The 18,498-nt window shown below is 38.8% G+C and overlaps 1 protein-coding gene across 4 annotated transcripts in view; it reads left to right on the plus strand.

Moving 5' to 3' along the window:
- Positions 1 to 18,498, plus strand: part of PBK (PDZ binding kinase) — a 32,930-nt gene that overhangs the window by 11,912 nt on the left and 2,520 nt on the right. For all 4 annotated transcript variants that reach the window (XM_086414855.1, XM_086414857.1, XM_086414858.1 and 1 more), the window contains 3 exons: positions 5,840 to 5,982; positions 9,173 to 9,342; positions 11,221 to 11,350. In XM_086414855.1, coding sequence (XP_086270981.1) covers positions 5,840 to 5,982; positions 9,173 to 9,342; positions 11,221 to 11,350 — 443 coding nt within the window. The remainder of the gene's footprint in view (positions 1 to 5,839; positions 5,983 to 9,172; positions 9,343 to 11,220; positions 11,351 to 18,498) is intronic.

Below are 18,498 nucleotides of genomic sequence, written 5' to 3' on the forward strand. Positions count from 1 at the left end.
GGGGTTCTTCATTTCTTCCTTTTCTAGTTGCTTTATGTGTAGAGTTAGGTTATTTATTTGACTTTTTTCTTGTTTCTTGAGGTAAGCCTATATTGCTATGATGCTTCCCCTTAGCACTGCTTTTACAGTGTCCTGTAGGTTTTGGGTTGTTGTGTTTTCATTTTCATTCGTTTCTATGCATATTTTGATTTATTCTGTGATTTGTTGGTTATTCAGCAGTGTGTTGTTCAGCCTCCATATATTGGAATTTTTAATAGTTTTTCTCCTGTAATTGAGATCTAATCTTACTGCATTGTGGTCAGAAAAGATGCTTGGAATGATTTCAATTTTTTTTGAATTTACCAAGGCTAGATTTATGGCCCAGGATGTGATCTATCCTGGAGAAGGTCCCATGTGCACTTGAGAAAAAGGTGAAATTCATTGTTTTGGGGTGAAATGTCCTATAGATATCAGTTAGGTCTAACTGGTCTATTGTATCATTTAAAGTTCGTGTGTCCTTGTTAATTTTGTTTAGTTGATCTATCCGTATGTGTGAGTGGGGTATTAAAGTCTCCCACTATTATTGTGTTATTGTTAATTTCCCCTTTCATACTTGTTAGCATTTGCCTTACATATTGTGGTGCTCCTATGTTGAGTGCATATATATTTATAATTGTTATATCTTCTTCTTGGATTGATCCTTTGATCATTATTTAGTGTCCTTCTTTGTCTCTTTTCTCAGCCTTTATTTTAAAGTCTATTTTATCTGATATGAGTATTGCTACTCCTGCTTTCTTTTGGTCTCTATTTGCGTGGAATATCTTTTTCCAGCTCTTCACTTTCAGTCTGTATGTGTCCCTTATTTTGAGGAGGGTCTCTTGTTGACAACATATATAGAGGTCTTGTTTTTGTATCTATTCAGCCAGTCATTGTCTTTTGGTTGGGGCATTCAACCCATTTACGCTTAAGGTAATTATTGATAAGTATGATCCCGTTGCCATTTACTTTGTTGTTTTGAGTTCGAGTTTATCCACCCTTTCTGTGTTTCCTGTCTAGAGAAGATCCTTTAGCATTTGTTGGAGAGCTGGTTTGGTGGTGCTGAATTCTCTCAGCTTTTGCTTGTCTGTAAAGCTTTTGATTTCTGCTTCATATTTGAATGAGATCCTTGCTGGGTACAGTAATCTGGGTTGTAGGTTTTTCTCTTTCATCACTTTAAGTATGTCCTGCCATTCCCTTCTGTCATGAAGAGTTTCTGTTGAAAGATCAGCTGTTATCCTTATGGGAATCCCCTTGTGTGTTGTTTGTTGTTTTTCCCTTGCTACTTTTAGTATTTGTTCTTTGTGTTTGATCTTTGTTAATTTGATTAATATGTGTCTTGGGGTGTTTCGCCTTGGGTTTATCCTCTTTGGGACACTCTGTTTTCAACTATTATTTCCACAAGTATTTTCTCATGGTCTTTCTTTTTGTCTTCTTCTTCTGGGACTCCTATGATTTGAGTGTTGGGGCGTTTAACGTTGTCCCAGAGGTCTCTGAGGCTGTCCTCATTTCTTTTAATTCTTTTTTCTTTTTTCCTCTCTGCTCCATTTATTTCTACCATTCTATCTTCTACCTCACTTATCCTATCTTCTGCCTCCATTATACTACTGTTGGTTCCCTCCACAGTGTTTTTGATCTCATTTATTGTATTATTCATTATATACTGACTTTTTTATTTCTTCTAGGTCCTTGTTAAACATTTCTTGCATCTTCTCAATCCTTGTCTCCAGGCTATTTTTCTGTAACTCCATTTTGTTTTCAAGATTTTGGATCATTTTCACTATCATTATTCGGAATTCTTTATCAGGTAGATTCCCTATCTCTTCTTTGGTTTGGTGGGCATTTGTCATGTTCCTTTACCTGCTGAGTATTTCTCTGCCTTTTCATCTTGCTTATATTTCTGTGTGGTTCCTCTTTATTGTGGAGGTTCCTTGCTGTGGATGCGGTTGGATGGGTGGCTTGTCAGGGTTTCTTGGTTAGGGAAGCTTGTGTCGGTGTTCTGGTGGGTGGAGCTGGATTTCTTTTCTCTGGAGTGCAATGAAGTGTCCAGTAGTGAGTTTTGAGATGTCTGTGGGTTTGGTGTGACTTTGGGCAGCCTGTATATTGAAGCTCAGGGCTATGTTCCAGTGTTGCTGGAGAATTTGCATGGTATATCTTGCTCTGGAGCTTGTTGGCTCTTGGGTGGTGCTTGGTTTCAGTAAAGGTATGGAGGATTTTGATGAACTCTTATCGATTAATGTTCCTTGGAGTCAGGAGTTCTCTGGTCTCTGATGTTCTCAGGTTTTGTACTTAAGCCTCCTGCCTCTGGTTTCAGTTTTATTCTTACAGTAGCTTCAAGACTTCTCCATCTGTCACTTCCAAAGTGGTTCCCTCTTTTTATTTTAGCTTCTGTTTGCTGGTCTCTTCAGTGTCTAATTTCCACCCTGACACAAGGGGGCGATGGTGGTCACGTTTTTAGGCTCACTTGTTCAGTAGTGCTGTGGGGAGGGAGGAACACTGCAAAGCAGTATCACTGGCGTGTGTGGGGAGTGCTGGCAGTGTTTCAGCCGCACTGGGTTTGCCCCCGCTCACGGCGTGTATGCTTCCACGGTCTACACTTCTCAGGCTCTAGGTTGCTCTGCCGGGAACTGTCTTAGGCCGGCCCTGCGTTGTATGCATCTCCCAGGTCTTAGCCGCTCAGGTTCAGGTTTTCGGGTACTCCACAAAGGCGCAGATCGTTTGGGCCTGCGTTTTGTGCCCGTCCCAGGTCCGAGCAGCTCAGGTGACCAGGTGCTTGGTGAGCGCAGTCACCCCCAGGTGGGGAGGGGGTGTGTCTTATTGCCTCCCCCGTCCAAGCTGCTCGGTTTTCTGGGTGTACAACTGGCGTGCCTTCTTAGGTGTGCCGTGTATCTCTTCAGGGGAGCTGATCTCTGGCTGTGACTCTCTCAGCAGATGTCAACTGTCCAGAATCCCAAGAAGTCTTGGTTAGCAACGAAGCCTGCTTGCAGTTTGGTAGAGGATGCCTCTCTGGGGCCATGATTGCCCGCTTCCAGCTCTGGCTGCCCTCGCCTGCCTGTCTCCCGTGGGGGATGGGCTGGTCCATAGCTGGCTAGGTCTGCTCAGTCTTTTGTTCTGTGAGCAGGCCTGGCAGTGTCTTAGGTTAGGGCTTTTCACGGGATAGTTCTCTCTCTTTTTTGTCTCTCTCTCTGTCTCTCTCTGGCCACAGTCTGGGTTGCTGTCTCACGTTAGTTCCCTTAGATTGCCCTCAGGGCATTCAGGCCCGGTCCTTACCCTAAACAATGCAGTCTGCGGCTCCCTGTCCAATCCCTGCTTGCTAGTGGTGGATGTGAGCGTCTGGGATGCTTCTCTGCTGGGAGTTGCCGTTAGGCATGTAATCTGTGGGTTTTAATTATTTATTTATTTTTCCTCCTGGTTATGTTGCCCTCTGAGATTCCAAGACTCGCCAAGGACCCGCTGGTGGGAGTGTTTCCTTGTGTTTGGAAAGTTCTCTCTTTTTTTAAGACTCCCTTCCCGGGACAGATCTCCGTCCCTACCTCTTTTGTCTCTCTTTTTATCTTTTATATTTTGTCCTACCTCCTTTCGAAGACAGTGGGCTGGCTGCCTTTCTGGGTGCCTGATGTCCTCCGCCAGCATTTAGAAGTTGTTTTGTGGAATCTGCTCAGCGTTCAGATGTTCTTCCGATGAATTTGTGGGGGATAAAGTGGTCTCCCCGTCCTATTCCTCCACCATCTTAGGACCACCTCTCAAGTTTTCCTTTTTAAGATGGCATCCCATGTCTTGTGGGGATGCTAGACATGTATATCTTGAACCTGGATGTTGATAACACAGGTGTGTTCAAGTGTGAAAACTCACTGAGCACTGCAGGCACATTTGGTCATGAATTGCTCTGTTGCTACATAGACCGCAGGTTCTCAACTGTGTCAGTCTACCTCAGGCTAAATACCTTCTGCTTTTTCCCTTTCAAAGTCAGTCTTCAGTCTTCAAACTGAAGTTTTATTTCAGTGGTACCTGAGAGGGATCAAATTTATATGTGTATGTTCATTTTAATTCAGAGTATATATTATTTACTGTTAAATTTGCATTGCTGGATTAACCCAACATAGTTGTGATGTATTATTATTTTTTAATAAACTGATAGAATCATTTTGCTATTGTTTAGAATTTTTGCATCTGTAAGTGAAATTGGTTTGTGATTTTTCTTTTTCTGTTGTCCTGTATGATTTTTGTCCCTTTTCATTCTATTCCCTGGAATGGTTTGTATGAAATGGAATGATATGTTTCTTTACAGTTTAGTAAACTCAACTCTAAAATTATCTATGTTTTGTATTTCTTGTGGGAAGATTTTTAAACTCTTGATTACGTTTCTTCTTTTATCAGTTTTCTTAACTTTTTTAAAGAATTTGTCCATTTTACCTTTTTATTGGCTTAAAAGTTCTAGTATTCACTTGGATATTTTTAAAATCTCTGTTGTATATGTCCCCATTTTTGTTGGCAGTATTGTTTGTGTCTCCTTTTGTTTTTCCCTTGTGCAGTCTCAACAGAAATTTGCCCGTTGTATTAGCATTGTCTGTGAACCATCTTTTGCCTTGGCAACATTTTATTCAGATTTCATAATAATATCCTTCTCATTCTGTAACCTATAGGTTAGGATAGGATGTAGGTAGGTTAGGGCATATGGAAAAGGTGAAGATGGACTCGCTCACTGAGTTATAAATAATCCAGAGCTATGGGTACCCCTTGAGACTTGAAAAATACATTTTTATATTAAAAGAACATGGAAGAGGTTATTCCCAAATGCTATTGTTATCTAAAACTGGAGGTTTAAGAATAGTTTAAGTAAACTTATGCATGATAGATGTATATGAACTGAGAAATCTAGTGATCCTTTGAATACATGTATTCTGATGTTAAAAAAAGGTCCTGCAGTCACAGAGCTGTGCCCATGAGCTAGTACAGAGCTGAACATGATTTCTTGGTTCCATCTCGTTTTATGTTCTTATGGTTGAACTTTGCAATCTTTAACTTTTGAGGCTCTTTGGCTTGTGCCCAAATGCTGCCTACATTTTGTTCTTTGTAATTGGCCGTACTCATAAATGCCTACCTTACGGGGTGAACAAACCTTTCCCTGACTTCATGTCACCTGTTTGTTTATTTAGGCCTCAAAACAGGTATACCTTAAATGTTCTTCAACAGCTGCATCTTCCTAGAAAATAGACAATTTACATTTTTTTTCCTATTAGTATGTTTATTATTTTCTCCCTAAACATATGTATATAGTGAGAAGTATATAGGATGAATTGTTTTGTCCATTAGAGGCATAATATTTGTTGGTAAAAAACAGTCTGTTATTTGCATGATTACACACGAGCCAAATGTATTTTGTACATTTCTTCTTTAAATTGTTTCTTAGAAATTAATGTTTATTACTTTAACATTCTATAATTTATATCTGGTACATATAGTTAAATGCTTTTTAAGTAGTTGGTAGTGACATGATTGAGTGAAAAAATTAGAAAATACTATAGAAATTTTGAAGTTTAAAATCTATAACATTTTGTCTTTTTCCTTCTAGTTTTCTCTTTTTAACCCTTCCTTTCCAAAGATATCAGACTTCTCTTGTAATCAGTAGATTTATCAGCTGTATGTACACAGTTATAAAGGATATATAACAGAAATGTTGATAGTCTAAAATATTTACAAATTAAAAAAAGAAAACTAAAATACTCTCAAAGTCTTTTTCAAAATGTGGAAGTTCCTATTAGTCATTTGAACTGTATTATGGTTATTAATCTTTCTGTACATTTTTGGTTACTTATTTTTTAAGATCTCCAAGAGGTTTGTCTCATTCTCCTTGGGCTGTGAAAAAGATTAATCCTAGATGTAATGATGAATATCAGAGTATGTATCAAAAGAGACTAACTGATGAAGCTAAGATTTTGAAAACACTCAATCATCCAAACATTATAGGTAAGTTCACATATTACTTAATAACAGTATCTAGTATAGTATCTTGTTTATCTGAAATGGTTTACATAAAATCTTAACTGCTTTCACTAATAATAAGTGAAGAAAGGCGTGATGGAGTTTGGCAAGAATCCAATTAATGTGAACATTGTGAAATAAAAATTAGTGGGACTTCCCTGGCGATCCAGTGATTAGGACTCTGTGCTTCAACTGCTGGGGAGCGTGGGTTTGATTCCTGGTAAGGGACCTAAGATCCTATAAGCCACCTGGCTTGGCCAGAAAAAAAAACATAGTGTATATTTTTAGATGCAGCAAATTTGGAAAACTCAGCAGTGGCCACAGGATTGGAAAGGTCAGTTTCCATTCCAATCCCAAAGAAAGGCAATGCCAAAGAATGCTCAAACTACCGCACAATTGCACTCATCTCACATGCTAGTGAAGTAATGCTCAAAATTCTCCAAGCCAGGCTTCAGCAATACGTGAACCATGAACTTCCAGATGTTCAAACTGGATTTAGAAAAGGCTGAGGAACCAGAGATCAAATTGCCAACATCTGTTGGATCATTGAAAAAGCAAGAGAATTCCAGAAAAACATCTATTTCTGCTTTATTGACTATACCAAAGCCTTTGACTGTGTAGATCGCAACAAATTGTGGAAAATTCTTGAAGAGATGGGAATACTAGACCACCTGACCTACCTCCTGCGAAATCTGTAAGCAGGTCAAGAAGCAACAGTTAGAACTGGACATGGAACAACAGACTGGTTCCAAATTGGGAAAGGAGTATGTCAAAGCTGTATATTGTCACCCTGCTTATTTAACTTATATGCAGGGTACATCATGGGAAATGCTGGGCTGGATGAAGCACAAGCTAGAATCAAGATTGCTGGGAGGAATATCAATAACCTCAGATATGCAGAAGACACCACCCTTATGGCAGAAAGCAAAGAAGAATTAAAGAGCCTCTTGATGAAAGAGGAGAGTGAAAAAGTTGGCTTAAAACTCAACATTCAGAAAACTAAGATCATGGCATCCAGTCCCATCAGTTCAGTTCAGTTCAGTCACTCAGTCAAGTCCGACTCTTTGCGACTCCATGAATTGCAGTGCGCCAGGCTTCCCTGTCCATCACCAACTCCCGGAGTTCACCCAAACTTATGTCCGTCGAGTCGGTTATGCTATCCAGCCATCTCATCCTCTGTCGTCCCCTTCTCCTCCTTCCCCCAATCCCTCCCGGCATCAGAGTCTTTTCCAATGAGTCAACTCTTCGCGTCAGGTGGCCAAAGTACTGGAGTTTCAGCTTTAGCATCAGTCCTTCCAAAGAACACCCAGGACTGATCTCCTTCAGAATGGACTGGTTGGATCTCCTTGAAGTCCAAGGGACTCTCAAGAGTCTTCTCCAACACCATAGTTCAAAAGCATCAATTCTTTGGCTCTCAGCTTTCTTCACAGTTCAACTCTCACATCCATACATGACCACTGGAAAAACCATAGCCTTGACTAGACGGACCTTTGTCGGCAAAGTAACGTCCTCTGCTTTTGAATATGCTATCTAGGTTGGTCATAACTTTCCTTCCAAGGAGTAAGCATCTTTTAATTTCATGGCTGCAATCACCATCTGCAGTGATTTTGGAGCCCCCATAAAGAAAGTCTGACACTGTTTCCACTGTTTACCCATCTATTTCCCATGAAGTGATGGGACCAGATGCCATGATCTTCGTTTTCTGAATGTTGAGCTTTAAGCCAACTTTTTCACTCTCCTCTTTCACTTTCATCAAGAGGCTTCTTAGTTCCTCTTCACTTTCTGCCATAAGGGTGGTGTCATCTGCATATCTGAGGTTATTGATATTTCTCCCATCAGTCTTGATTCCAGCTTGTGCTTCTTCCAGCCCAGCATTTCTCATGATGTACTCCAGTCCCATCAGTTCATGGCAAATAGATGGGGAAACAGTGACAGACTTTATTTTTTGGGGCTCCAAAATCACTGCAGATAGTGACTGCAGCCATGAAATTAAAAGACGCCTGCTCCTTGGAAGAAAAGTTATGATCAACCTATACAGCATATTAAAAAGTAGAGACATTACTTTGCCAACGAGGTCCGTCTAGTCAAAGTTATGGTTTTTCCAGTAGTCATGTATGTGAGAGTTGGACCATAAAGAAAGCTGAGTGCCGAAGAATTGATGCTTTTGAACTGTGGTGTTGGAGAAGACTCTTGAGAGTCCCTTGGACTGCAAGGAGATCCAACCAGTCCATCCTAAAGGAAATCAGTCCTGAATATTCATTGGAAGGACTGATGTTGAAGCTGAAACTCTAATACTTTGGCTACCTGATGTGAAGAACTGACTCATTTGAAAAGACCCTGATGCTGGGAAAGATTGAAGGTGGGAGGAGAAAGGGATAACAGAGGATGAGATGGTTGGATAACATCACTGACTCAATGGACATGAGTTTGAGTAAACTCTGGGAGTTGGTGATGGACAGGGAGGCCTGGCTTGCTACAGTCCATGGGGTCTCAAAGAATCTGACACTACTGAGCAACTGAACTGAAGTATATATTTAAAACTTCATAGGAATAGATACAGTCATTATGCTATTGGTACCATGGAGAATTCAGGAATGTAAAGTCTTCATTTGTGTAATCTCCTTTTTTCATTTTTAATGTAAGTAAGTCTGGTGAAACCATTATATTTAGGAAGGCATAGAGTATAAAACGGAGAAGGCTTTGGCACCCGACTCCAGTACTCTTGCCTGGAAAATCCCATGGACAGAGGAGCCTGGTGGGCTGCAGTCCATGGGGTCGCTAAGAGTCAGACACGACTGAGCAACTTCACTTTCACTTTTCATTTCCATGCATTGGAGAAGGAAATGGCAACCGACTCCAGTGTTCTTGCCTGGAGAATCCCAGGGACGGGGGAGCCTGGTGGGCTGCCGTCTATGGGGTCGCACAGAGTTGGACACAACTGAAACGACTTGGCAGCAGCAGCAGCAGAGTATAAAAACATTTCAATTTGTGATACTGTTGGCCAACACTGAAGACATTTAAAATTAGATCTACTAAATAAGTTTTGTAAGCACTAGCTGTTTCATTTTGTGTTTGACAGTGTTGATCCAGATCTGTTTTCAGTCACATTATTGTAAAGAATGAAATACTTTTGTTCTTCCCTACTCCAGTAAGAAAATGACGTATTTTCTTTAAGGTTACCGTGCTTTCACTAAAGCTAGCGATGGCAGTCTGTGTCTTGCTATGGAGTATGGAGGTGAAAAGTCTCTGAATGACTTAATAGAAGAACGAAATAAAGATAGCCGAGATCCTTTTCCAGCAGCCATAATTTTAAAAGTTGCTTTGAACATGGCAAGAGGGTTAAAGGTAACTATGCTATTATGTTTTGAATGAGTTTTGTGGAACCTAAAAAAATAAATACTTTATTTACAATGTTGTGTTTAATTTCTACTGTACAGGAAAGTGACTCAATTATACATGTATCTCCTTTTTCACATTCTTTTCCATTGGGGTTTATCACAGGATGTTAAATATAATCCCCTGTTCTTTACAGTAGGACGTTGTTGTATATCCATCCTATATATGGTAGTTTGCATTTGTAACCCCAAACTCCCAATCTTTCCCTTTCTCACCCAGCCTCCCCCTTGACAACCACAAGTCTGTTCTCTATAACTGTGAGTCTGTTTCTGCTTTGTAAATAAGTTCATTTGTGTATTTTATATTCCACATATAAGTGACATCATATGGTATTTGTCTTTCTGACTTAGTATGACTAAGTCCATCCATGTTGTTGGAAATGACATTGTTTCATTATTTTTAATGGCTGAGTAATACTCCATTGTGTGTGTGTGTGTGTGTGTGTGTGTCTATGTCTGTGTCTGTGTCTGTTCATCTACTGATGAACAGATACTAATATACCTAGTTACAAGGTGAATTTTTTTTTCCCAAGAGAGGGAGTTGCCTTAAATCTTTATAGAATCTTTCATATTGAAGAATGTACTGTTTTGATCAACAAAGTATTGTTAGAGGCCTTCACACCTTCACATGGCCTGAAATAATCCAAGTCAGGAAGTTTTGCTTATAGAGATTGCATGTTAGATTTAGTTAATTGGACTGTTGTTTAGTCATTATTCCTGGGGGTGTATTCTAACCCTCTGTTGCTGTAAACAAGCCTTTCAAAGATTTCTTTGTGGGATGTTATTAGACATTGTGAATATACATCTATAGTCAAATGAAAAAAATCCTCTCAGGGTTATACAAATAAACTATTGTATCTTTGAATTAGACATACTGTTAGAGATAAAAATTCTGTATCCTGAATAACTTAAGTAATCATGGCTCCAGAAAATTGTTGGATGACTCAGAAAAACAGATTATGTAATGTAGTGATGTCAAGAATTGCATGTTGAGTTCAAATAAAATTGATTCATGAAATGTAAAACTGGAAAAAGGCACTATTTCTAAATATATATTTTAATATTTTATAGAAAAACATTTTAAATAGGTTGGATAAGCTAATAATTTGAATCATTTAATTATTTTAATTGTGTATATATAATGGAATTAATAAATTACATTATAAATATATTTGAGCATATTCAATTTATGGTTAACAATATTTAAATAAGCACAGTAAGTGTTCCAAGTTCAATACCAAGAATTGTTTCTGCATCTTTTGCAGGCCCAGGTCATAGAGTATAGATGCCTAAATGCTGATGAATGAAAAAATAACTTTTGTAGGACGTTTTTGATTATGGATGAATATTATCACTTGTCATTTCTAAGAAAGGGTTAAAATATAGCCTTAGATTACATTACTGCTTCCTCTTTTCCTTGTGAAGTATGTGTAGTGTTATCTCAACAATTTGTTTGAGATAACTGTGTCATTGTGAAGTTTAAAAAATTATTTCTAAAATAATTGTCCATTTTATAAAATTGTAGTATATTTTGAAATCTGCAGTATCATCTTTGATGTATAAGTATGTGAGGTTGGTTGGAAAATTAAAAGTTGGCTTATCTATACATAGACATCAATTTCCAAAGAATCTTTCAGATTTCTGGTCAGTATGGTAGACTAAGAGGTAGCGTGGGATGGTTCCTTCTCTAGCATCAAATAGTTTGAAATGATAGACACAAGTCTGCATGTTAGGCAGGGAGTTCAGGTTGTTGTTTTGTTTGAAAGTTATATACTTTTTTATTAGTTTCTATTTTTTCTCAGATATTTTAAATTTTTCACTATTTTAGTATCTGCACCAAGATAAGAAACTGCTCCATGGAGATATAAAGTCTTCAAATGTTGTTATTAAAGGCGATTTTGAAACAATTAAAATCTGTGATGTAGGAGTCTCTCTTCCATTGGATGAAAATATGACTGGTAAGCAGAATTCTAATTTTTAAATGGTTTCTGTACAGTTTTTAAGTTTCTATTACATATTTAAAAATAACAAGTTCACATTCTTCAAAAATCAAAAACTATTAATAAAAAGTGTATAATAAAAAATATCCCTTCCTATCTCTGTTCTACTCAGCCTCCAGCCCCTTCCCTTGCTACATACACAATATAAATTATTGGTTTCTCATTAGTATATATTTTAATTGAAGAAACGTGGAGAAGTGTCTCTAACCTGCTTTGGGATTTTTAAGTAGTAAAAGATCTGGGAGTAGAAAATACAATTTTTATAAGGTTTTATAAAGAAATTGATTTAGCATCAGCATAATGACAAGATTTGGGAAACTGCTAGAAGAAAGTGGAATGGGAGCAGGAAAGAGGATTTCTAACTAAGGCCAGTCTTCTGCGTTTTGCCCCTTGGCCCAGCCTACCTCATTCTTCTCTTTTATTGTGAATACTAACCATTCTCTTCTCAGGGAATTTAAATATGTTCTTTCTTCTTCTTCTTTTTTTATTTTTTACTACATTCTTTTTTAAAATATTCTTTTGTATTATGGTTTATCTAAGGATATTGAATACAGTTCTCTGCTGTACAATAGGACCTTGTTGTTTATCCATTCTATATATAAAATGTTATGTGGCTAACCCCAATGTCCCACTCCATCCCTTCCCCAACCCCCTCCCCCTTGGCAACCACTAGTGTCTTCTATACCAATGATTCTGTTTCATAGGTAGGTACATTTGCCTCATATTTTAGATTCCACATATAAGCGTTATCATGGTATTTGTCTTTTTCTCTTACTTCACTCAGCTTGATAATCTCTAGTTGCGTCCATGTTGCTACAGATGGCATTATTTCTTTCTGTTTTGTGACTGAGTAGTATTCCATTGCATATATGTACCATGTCTTCTTATCCATTCGTCTGTCAGTGGTCATTTAGGTTATTTCCATATCATGGCTTTTGTGAACAGTGCTGCTGTGAGCATGGTGGTGTTTGTGTCTCTTTGAATTCTATTTTGGTCTGGATATATGCTCAGGACTGGGATTACGGGATCATATTTTTAGTTTTCCTGAGAAACCCCCATACCGTTTTCCACAGTGACTATACCATCTTACATTCCCACCAAAAGTGTAGGAGGGTTCCCTTTTTTCCACATCCTCTCTGGCATCTGTTATTTGTAGGCATTTTAATAATGGCCACCCTGAACCCGTGTGAAGGTGGAACCTCATTGTAGCTTTGATTTTCATTTCTCTAATAGTGCTGTCCATCATCTTTCCACGTGCCTGTTGGCCACTTGTATTGATTTGGAGAAATGTCGGTCTGTTTAGGTCTTCTGATCATTTTTCTATTGGGTTTGTTTTTGTTATTGTTGAGTTGTATGAGCTGTGTGTGTGTTTTGGAAATCAATCCCTTGAGTTGCATTGTTTGCAAATATTTTCTTCCATCCTGTGGGTTGTCTTTCATTTTGCTTATGATTTTTGCTGTGGAAAGCTTGTAATTTTGATTAGGTCCCATTTGTTTATTTTTATTTTTATCACCTTGGGAGACTGACCTAAGAAAACATAGATATGATTTATGTCAGAGAACGTTTTGCCTATGATCTTTTCTAAGAGTTTTATGGTGTCTTATGTTAAGTCTTTAAGGCATTTTGAGTTTTGTGGTTGGTGAGGGGGTGTGTTCTAATTTCATTGATTTACATAGAGCTGTACAACTTTCTTAGCACTGCTTGCTAGAGAAACTGTAGGGAATTTAAGATATGTTCTTGATGAGGAACAGAGCCAAAATCCAGAAGCCTCAAAGAAAACCACTGCTTTCAACATATTATTTAATAAATAACATTTAAGTTTGCCTCTTTATATAAATATAAGGGGTGTGTGTGTGTGTTAGTCGCTCAGTCATGTCCGACTCTTTGCGACCCCATGGACCATAGCCTGACAGTCTCCTCTGTCCATGGGATTCTCCAGGCAAGAATACTGGAGTGTATTGCTGTTCCCGTCTCCAAAATATAAGGTATAGGGGAGGCTAATACTGTTTAGAACTTACGTACATCTTAATTTCCAGTTAAAGTCTATAAGTTGAATTGAAGGAAAACACCAAGATAAACAGATTGACTTCCTAATAATGTCTGTAATCAATAAAGGTAGAACTGGATGAACCCTTAGGCCAAATAACTGGTACAAGGTTATAACTTCAGCAAATAAAAGGAGAAATTGTCAAAAAGAATAAAAATAAGATTTTAGCATAATTGTCTCAATCATTAATAGATCTAATAGACAAACTAAGATGTAGCAGGTCTGAGTAAATAGTAAGTTCATTTTCTATGCATTAGAGTATTTATTAAAATTGACTAGTTAGGTTACAAAAGAAAACCTCAAGTTACAAAAGTAGGAATAGGCTAAAGGCTAACAAAGGTCCATCTAGTCAAGGCTATGGTTTTTCCTGTGGTCATGTATGGATGTGAGAGTTGGACTGTGAAGAAGGCTGAGCACCGAAGAATTGATGCTTTTGAACTGTGGTGGGAGAAGAGTCTTGAGACTTCCTTGGACTGCAAGGAGATCCAACCAGTCCATTCTGAAGGAGATCAGCCCTGGGATTTCTTTGGAAGGAATGATGCTAAAGCTGAAACTCCAGTACTTTGGCCACCTCATGCAAAGAGCTGACTCATTGGAAAAGACTCTGATGCGGGGAGGGATTGGGGGCAAGAGGAGAAGGGGCCGACAGAGGATGAGATGGCTGGATGGCATTACTGACTCGATGGACATGAGTCTGAGTGAACTCCGGGAGTTGGTGATGGACAGGGAAGCCTGGCGTGCTGCGATTCATGGGGTCGCAAAGAGTTGGACACTACTGAGGGACTGAACTGAACTAACATTCATTATCTTCAGAGCTATAAATATATAAATTCATGTACAGTTGGAAATAAAAACTCAGTTTTTTCAGGCATTTAAAATATTTGTAAATAGTTCTTAGCTGAGAAGTAGTGAGATTCCAGTTACATACTATTTAGAGAATAATGAGAATGTAAGAGCAAATCAAAACCTATTTGATATGGTCCAAAAGCATTCAAAGGAAAACACTGTCATTATTTAACCTTTATGAAATTGAGTTTTCAGCTGAAATTAGAAAAAAAAAATGAAACCGTAAAAGAAAAAAGCAGAAATGAATTAAAGATCTAAAAGTTTTGCAATATCCCAGTATGATCTATGTTATTTTAGAACATGTCAAAGAGAATGTAGAGATTATCCTTGAGGATACATGTTCAAACACAGCCAGGAAAATCCTGTGAAAAAGTGTTGAGTAGGAATTTTCTTGACGAGGTATTAAGGATTATGAAACTGTAGTCATTAAAGCAGTGACACTAATGCCAAACTAGACAGAAAATTTCAACATAAGAGTCAAAAGATAATTCCCAAATGTATGAAATTTGTTATATGATAAAGGTGACATTTTTGTATTAGTGGAAAAGAGGTAGTTGAATTAGTAAATGATGGTATCGGTTTATTTTAGAGAAAGTTGTTTTCTTTTCTCACACTCTAATCTCTGTAGATTGAAGATTTTTTAAAAAGTAACAGAAAAAATTGTTGGTAAAGATAATGTTGGGCTTAAGGAGGACACGAGAGGTAGAAACCACTTTTTAAAAGAAGTCATGACTGCTAAAAAAGTCATTGAAAACTTTCCCCATTCTAGTATGAACAAGAGTATAGGCCAACATACTCTCATGCACTGCATAGAAGTCGTAATTTATCATTCAGGTTAAGATCAGTTTTGCTATGGTAACATAAACCCTCAAAAACCTCACTACCTTAAAACAGGCAAGGCTTATTTTTCAAGCTGCATGTCCACTAGGCCTGTGTTCCACTCCATGTCATTCTCACATTAGGACCTGACATGCTAGGATGTCTGTTGTATGGAATAATGCCGTCATTGTGCCCATCATTGTGTGGACGGTGAAAAAGCTCTAGAGCTGCACTGTCCACTGCAGTTTTTTGGTTGTTTAGTCACTCAGTCGTGTCCAGCTCTTTGTGACCCTATGGACTGTAGCCTGCCAGGCTCCTCTCTCCATGGGATTTTCCTGGTGAGAATACTGGAGTGGGTTACCATTTCCTTCTCCAGGGGATCTTCCTGAACCAGGAATTGAACCCACGTCTCCTGCACTGCTTTACTGCTGAGGTACCAGGAAGCCTGTCTACTACAGTAGCCACTAGCTGTGTATGGCTATTTAAATTAATTAATATATTAAAAATTCTTTAAATTCATTTTCTCAGCCACCTTAGCCACATTTCAAGTGTTCAGTAGCTATGTGTGGTTAGTGACTACCATACTGAGATAAAGAACATTTTTATCATCACCAAAGTTCTGTTGAACAGTGCCACCCTAGAGTCTTGCCCTGACAATTAAATGCTCCAGTTCAGAAGTGACACAAGTCACTTCTTTCACAAGTCACTGCCCTGAACTAGTCAAATGGCTTCACCCCAAAACATGACAGGCCAGAAAGTGTGGTCCTTCTGTGTGTCTAGAAGGCAGTCCTTCTGTGTACGCAGATGGTGAGGAATAGCAATAGTAATTACCAGTGTGTAGCCTTTTCAGAGGGCAGTTTAGATATATGTATATTCTCTGAAAAACAACCCTTAAAAATGTTTATGCCCTTCAGTCCTGTCATTCCATTCCCAGGAATACATTCCAAAAAAATAATTGGGCAGTATGGGTATTTTTTACATTAATCTGTTACATTAATTTCTGCAAAAGTCAAAAGCTAGGACTAGGCTTACAGACGGAGAAGGCAATGGCACCCCACTCCAGTACTCTTGCCCGGAAGATCCCATGGACGGAGGAGCCTGGTAGGCTGTAGTCCATGGGGTTGCTAAGAGTCGGACACGACTGAGCGACTTCCCTTTCACGTTTCACTTTCATGCATTGGAGAAGGAAATGGCAACCCACTCCAGTGTTCTTGCATGGAAAATCCCAGGGATGGCGGAGCCTGGTGGGCTGCTGTCTATGGGGTCGCACAGAGTTGGACACGACTGAATCGACTTAGAGAGAGAGAGAGAGAGGCTTACAGAAGAGTTGTAACAGAAGAATCAAAAGCCATGCAAGCTTGAAAATAACGCATACTAAGAACAGCAACAGTCCCAGTAAAAATGCTAACACCTTAGATTTTCACTGCCAGGCAGCATCAGGCCTGTACAGCCATGGACCCTGTGTTTGTGCTTCCTTGAAGGTAAATGTGATGGCATTTACTGTCAATAAATAAAAAGTTAAAGTAAAAATTTGATTTGGCTTTCTTAATAAAGTATGATATCACTTATATGTGGAATCTTCCCCAGTGACTCAGTTGTAATGAATCCGCCTGCCAATGCAGGAGACACAAAAGACACAAGTTCAATCCCTGGGTTGGGAATATCCCCTGAAGAAGGAAACGGCAACCCATTCCAGTATTCTTGCCTGTAGATTAGCGGCCTACAGTCCATGGGGTCAGAGAGTCGACAGGACTGAGCAACTGAGCACACACTTGTGAAATCTAAAAATGAACAAGTGACTGTCACAAAAAAGAAACAGATAGGGAGAACAAACTGGTGATTACTAGTGGGGAGAGGGAAGTAACAAGAAAAGGATAGGGAATTAAGAGATACACACTGCTGCTGCTGCTAAGTCGCAAGGATACACTGCTATTGTTGTTCAGTGGATAAGTCGTGTCCGACTCTGCTCCCCCATGGACCGCAGCACACCAGGCTCCTCTGTCCTTCACTGTCTCCTGGAGTTTGCTCAAATTCATGTCCATTGAGTCGGTGGCGCTATCTGTCCATCTCATCCCCTGCTGTCCCCTTGTCCTTTTGCCTTCAATCTTTTCCTGATGAAAAGTCCATATGTTAATGATGGTAATTTCTGGGTTGATTATGTACCAAATATTTTTAATACTAAGTATAGTCAGGCACTGTGCTAGGAACGATATACAGGAAAAAAGGACACAGTCCTTACCCTTTAAAGATTCCTAATCTAGATGGAAGTTCCCTCAGCAGCCACCTTGGTTATCTGATGACTGTTGCCGGTATGGCAGTGCTTAAGTTCAGGTAACCCTTATTTTACTTAATAATGTTGCCAAAGTGGATAGTGATGCTGGCAATTCAGATGTGCCAAAGAAAAGCCATGAAGTGCTTCCTTTAAGTGAAAAGGTGAAAGCTCTAGACTTAATAAGGAAAGAAAAAAAAAATTGGATGCTGAGTTTGCTGAGATCTACTGCAACTTCTGTGAAATTTTGAAGTAGAAAAAATATTCACACTAGTTTTGCTATTACACCTCAAACCTTAAAAGTTATGGCCATAGTGTGTGGTAAGTGCATGGTTAAGAAGAAGGCACACATTTACACAGTAAGATAATTTTGAGAGTGACTACATTCTCATAACTTTTATGATAGTATATTGTAATTGTTCTATTTTATTATGTTATCTTTGTTGTTACTCTTATAGTGCCTAATTTATAAATTAAACTTTATTAAAGATGTGCATGTATAGGGGAAAAAAAATATATATATATATGGTTTGATACTGTCCTTAGTTTCAGGCATCCACTGGGGATCCAGGAATGTATCCCCCAGGGATAAATGAGAGGAAGGGGGCTGCTAAACCAAAAAGGATAAAATAATTGAAGAATAAGTCAAACCAAAAGTCTGACCTTTTTATTGAACACCATAAAACTTCATTGAGAGCATTAAGATGTTAAGTGAGAGATCATGATTATGGATTGACAATACTGTTAAGATGTTAATTCTTCCCAGATTGATCTAGTGATTCAATCTAATCCCAGGTTCAGCTAGAAAGCTGACCTTCTCATGAAAATTGAGGTGTTGCCTCTTAACATTTAAATGGAAACACGAGTGGACCTGTGTCGTTCCTGGGCAGAGAAGCTTTAAGGGCCTCTGTGTAATTCCACCTGTCCGTTCTTCCCTGATGTAACAATCCTAGATTCAGGGAAGTGGTCGGCTTTCAGCTGAAAGACAGTGTAGTTTGAAAAAGGAAGAAATGGAGGCACAGATTTGGTGATCTGCTCAGGGTCACAGAGCTTGCACAGGTCTTTGAACCCGGGTGAAGCAGTCTGGCTCAAGTCTGTCTACATTTATACCCCTTTCTAAGAGAA

The sequence above is a fragment of the Bos grunniens genome, chromosome 8, assembly GCF_055505025.1.
Source record: "Bos grunniens cultivar Pamir isolate PY7600 chromosome 8, Bosgru_T2T1.0, whole genome shotgun sequence".
Lineage (NCBI taxonomy): Eukaryota > Metazoa > Chordata > Mammalia > Artiodactyla > Bovidae > Bos > Bos grunniens.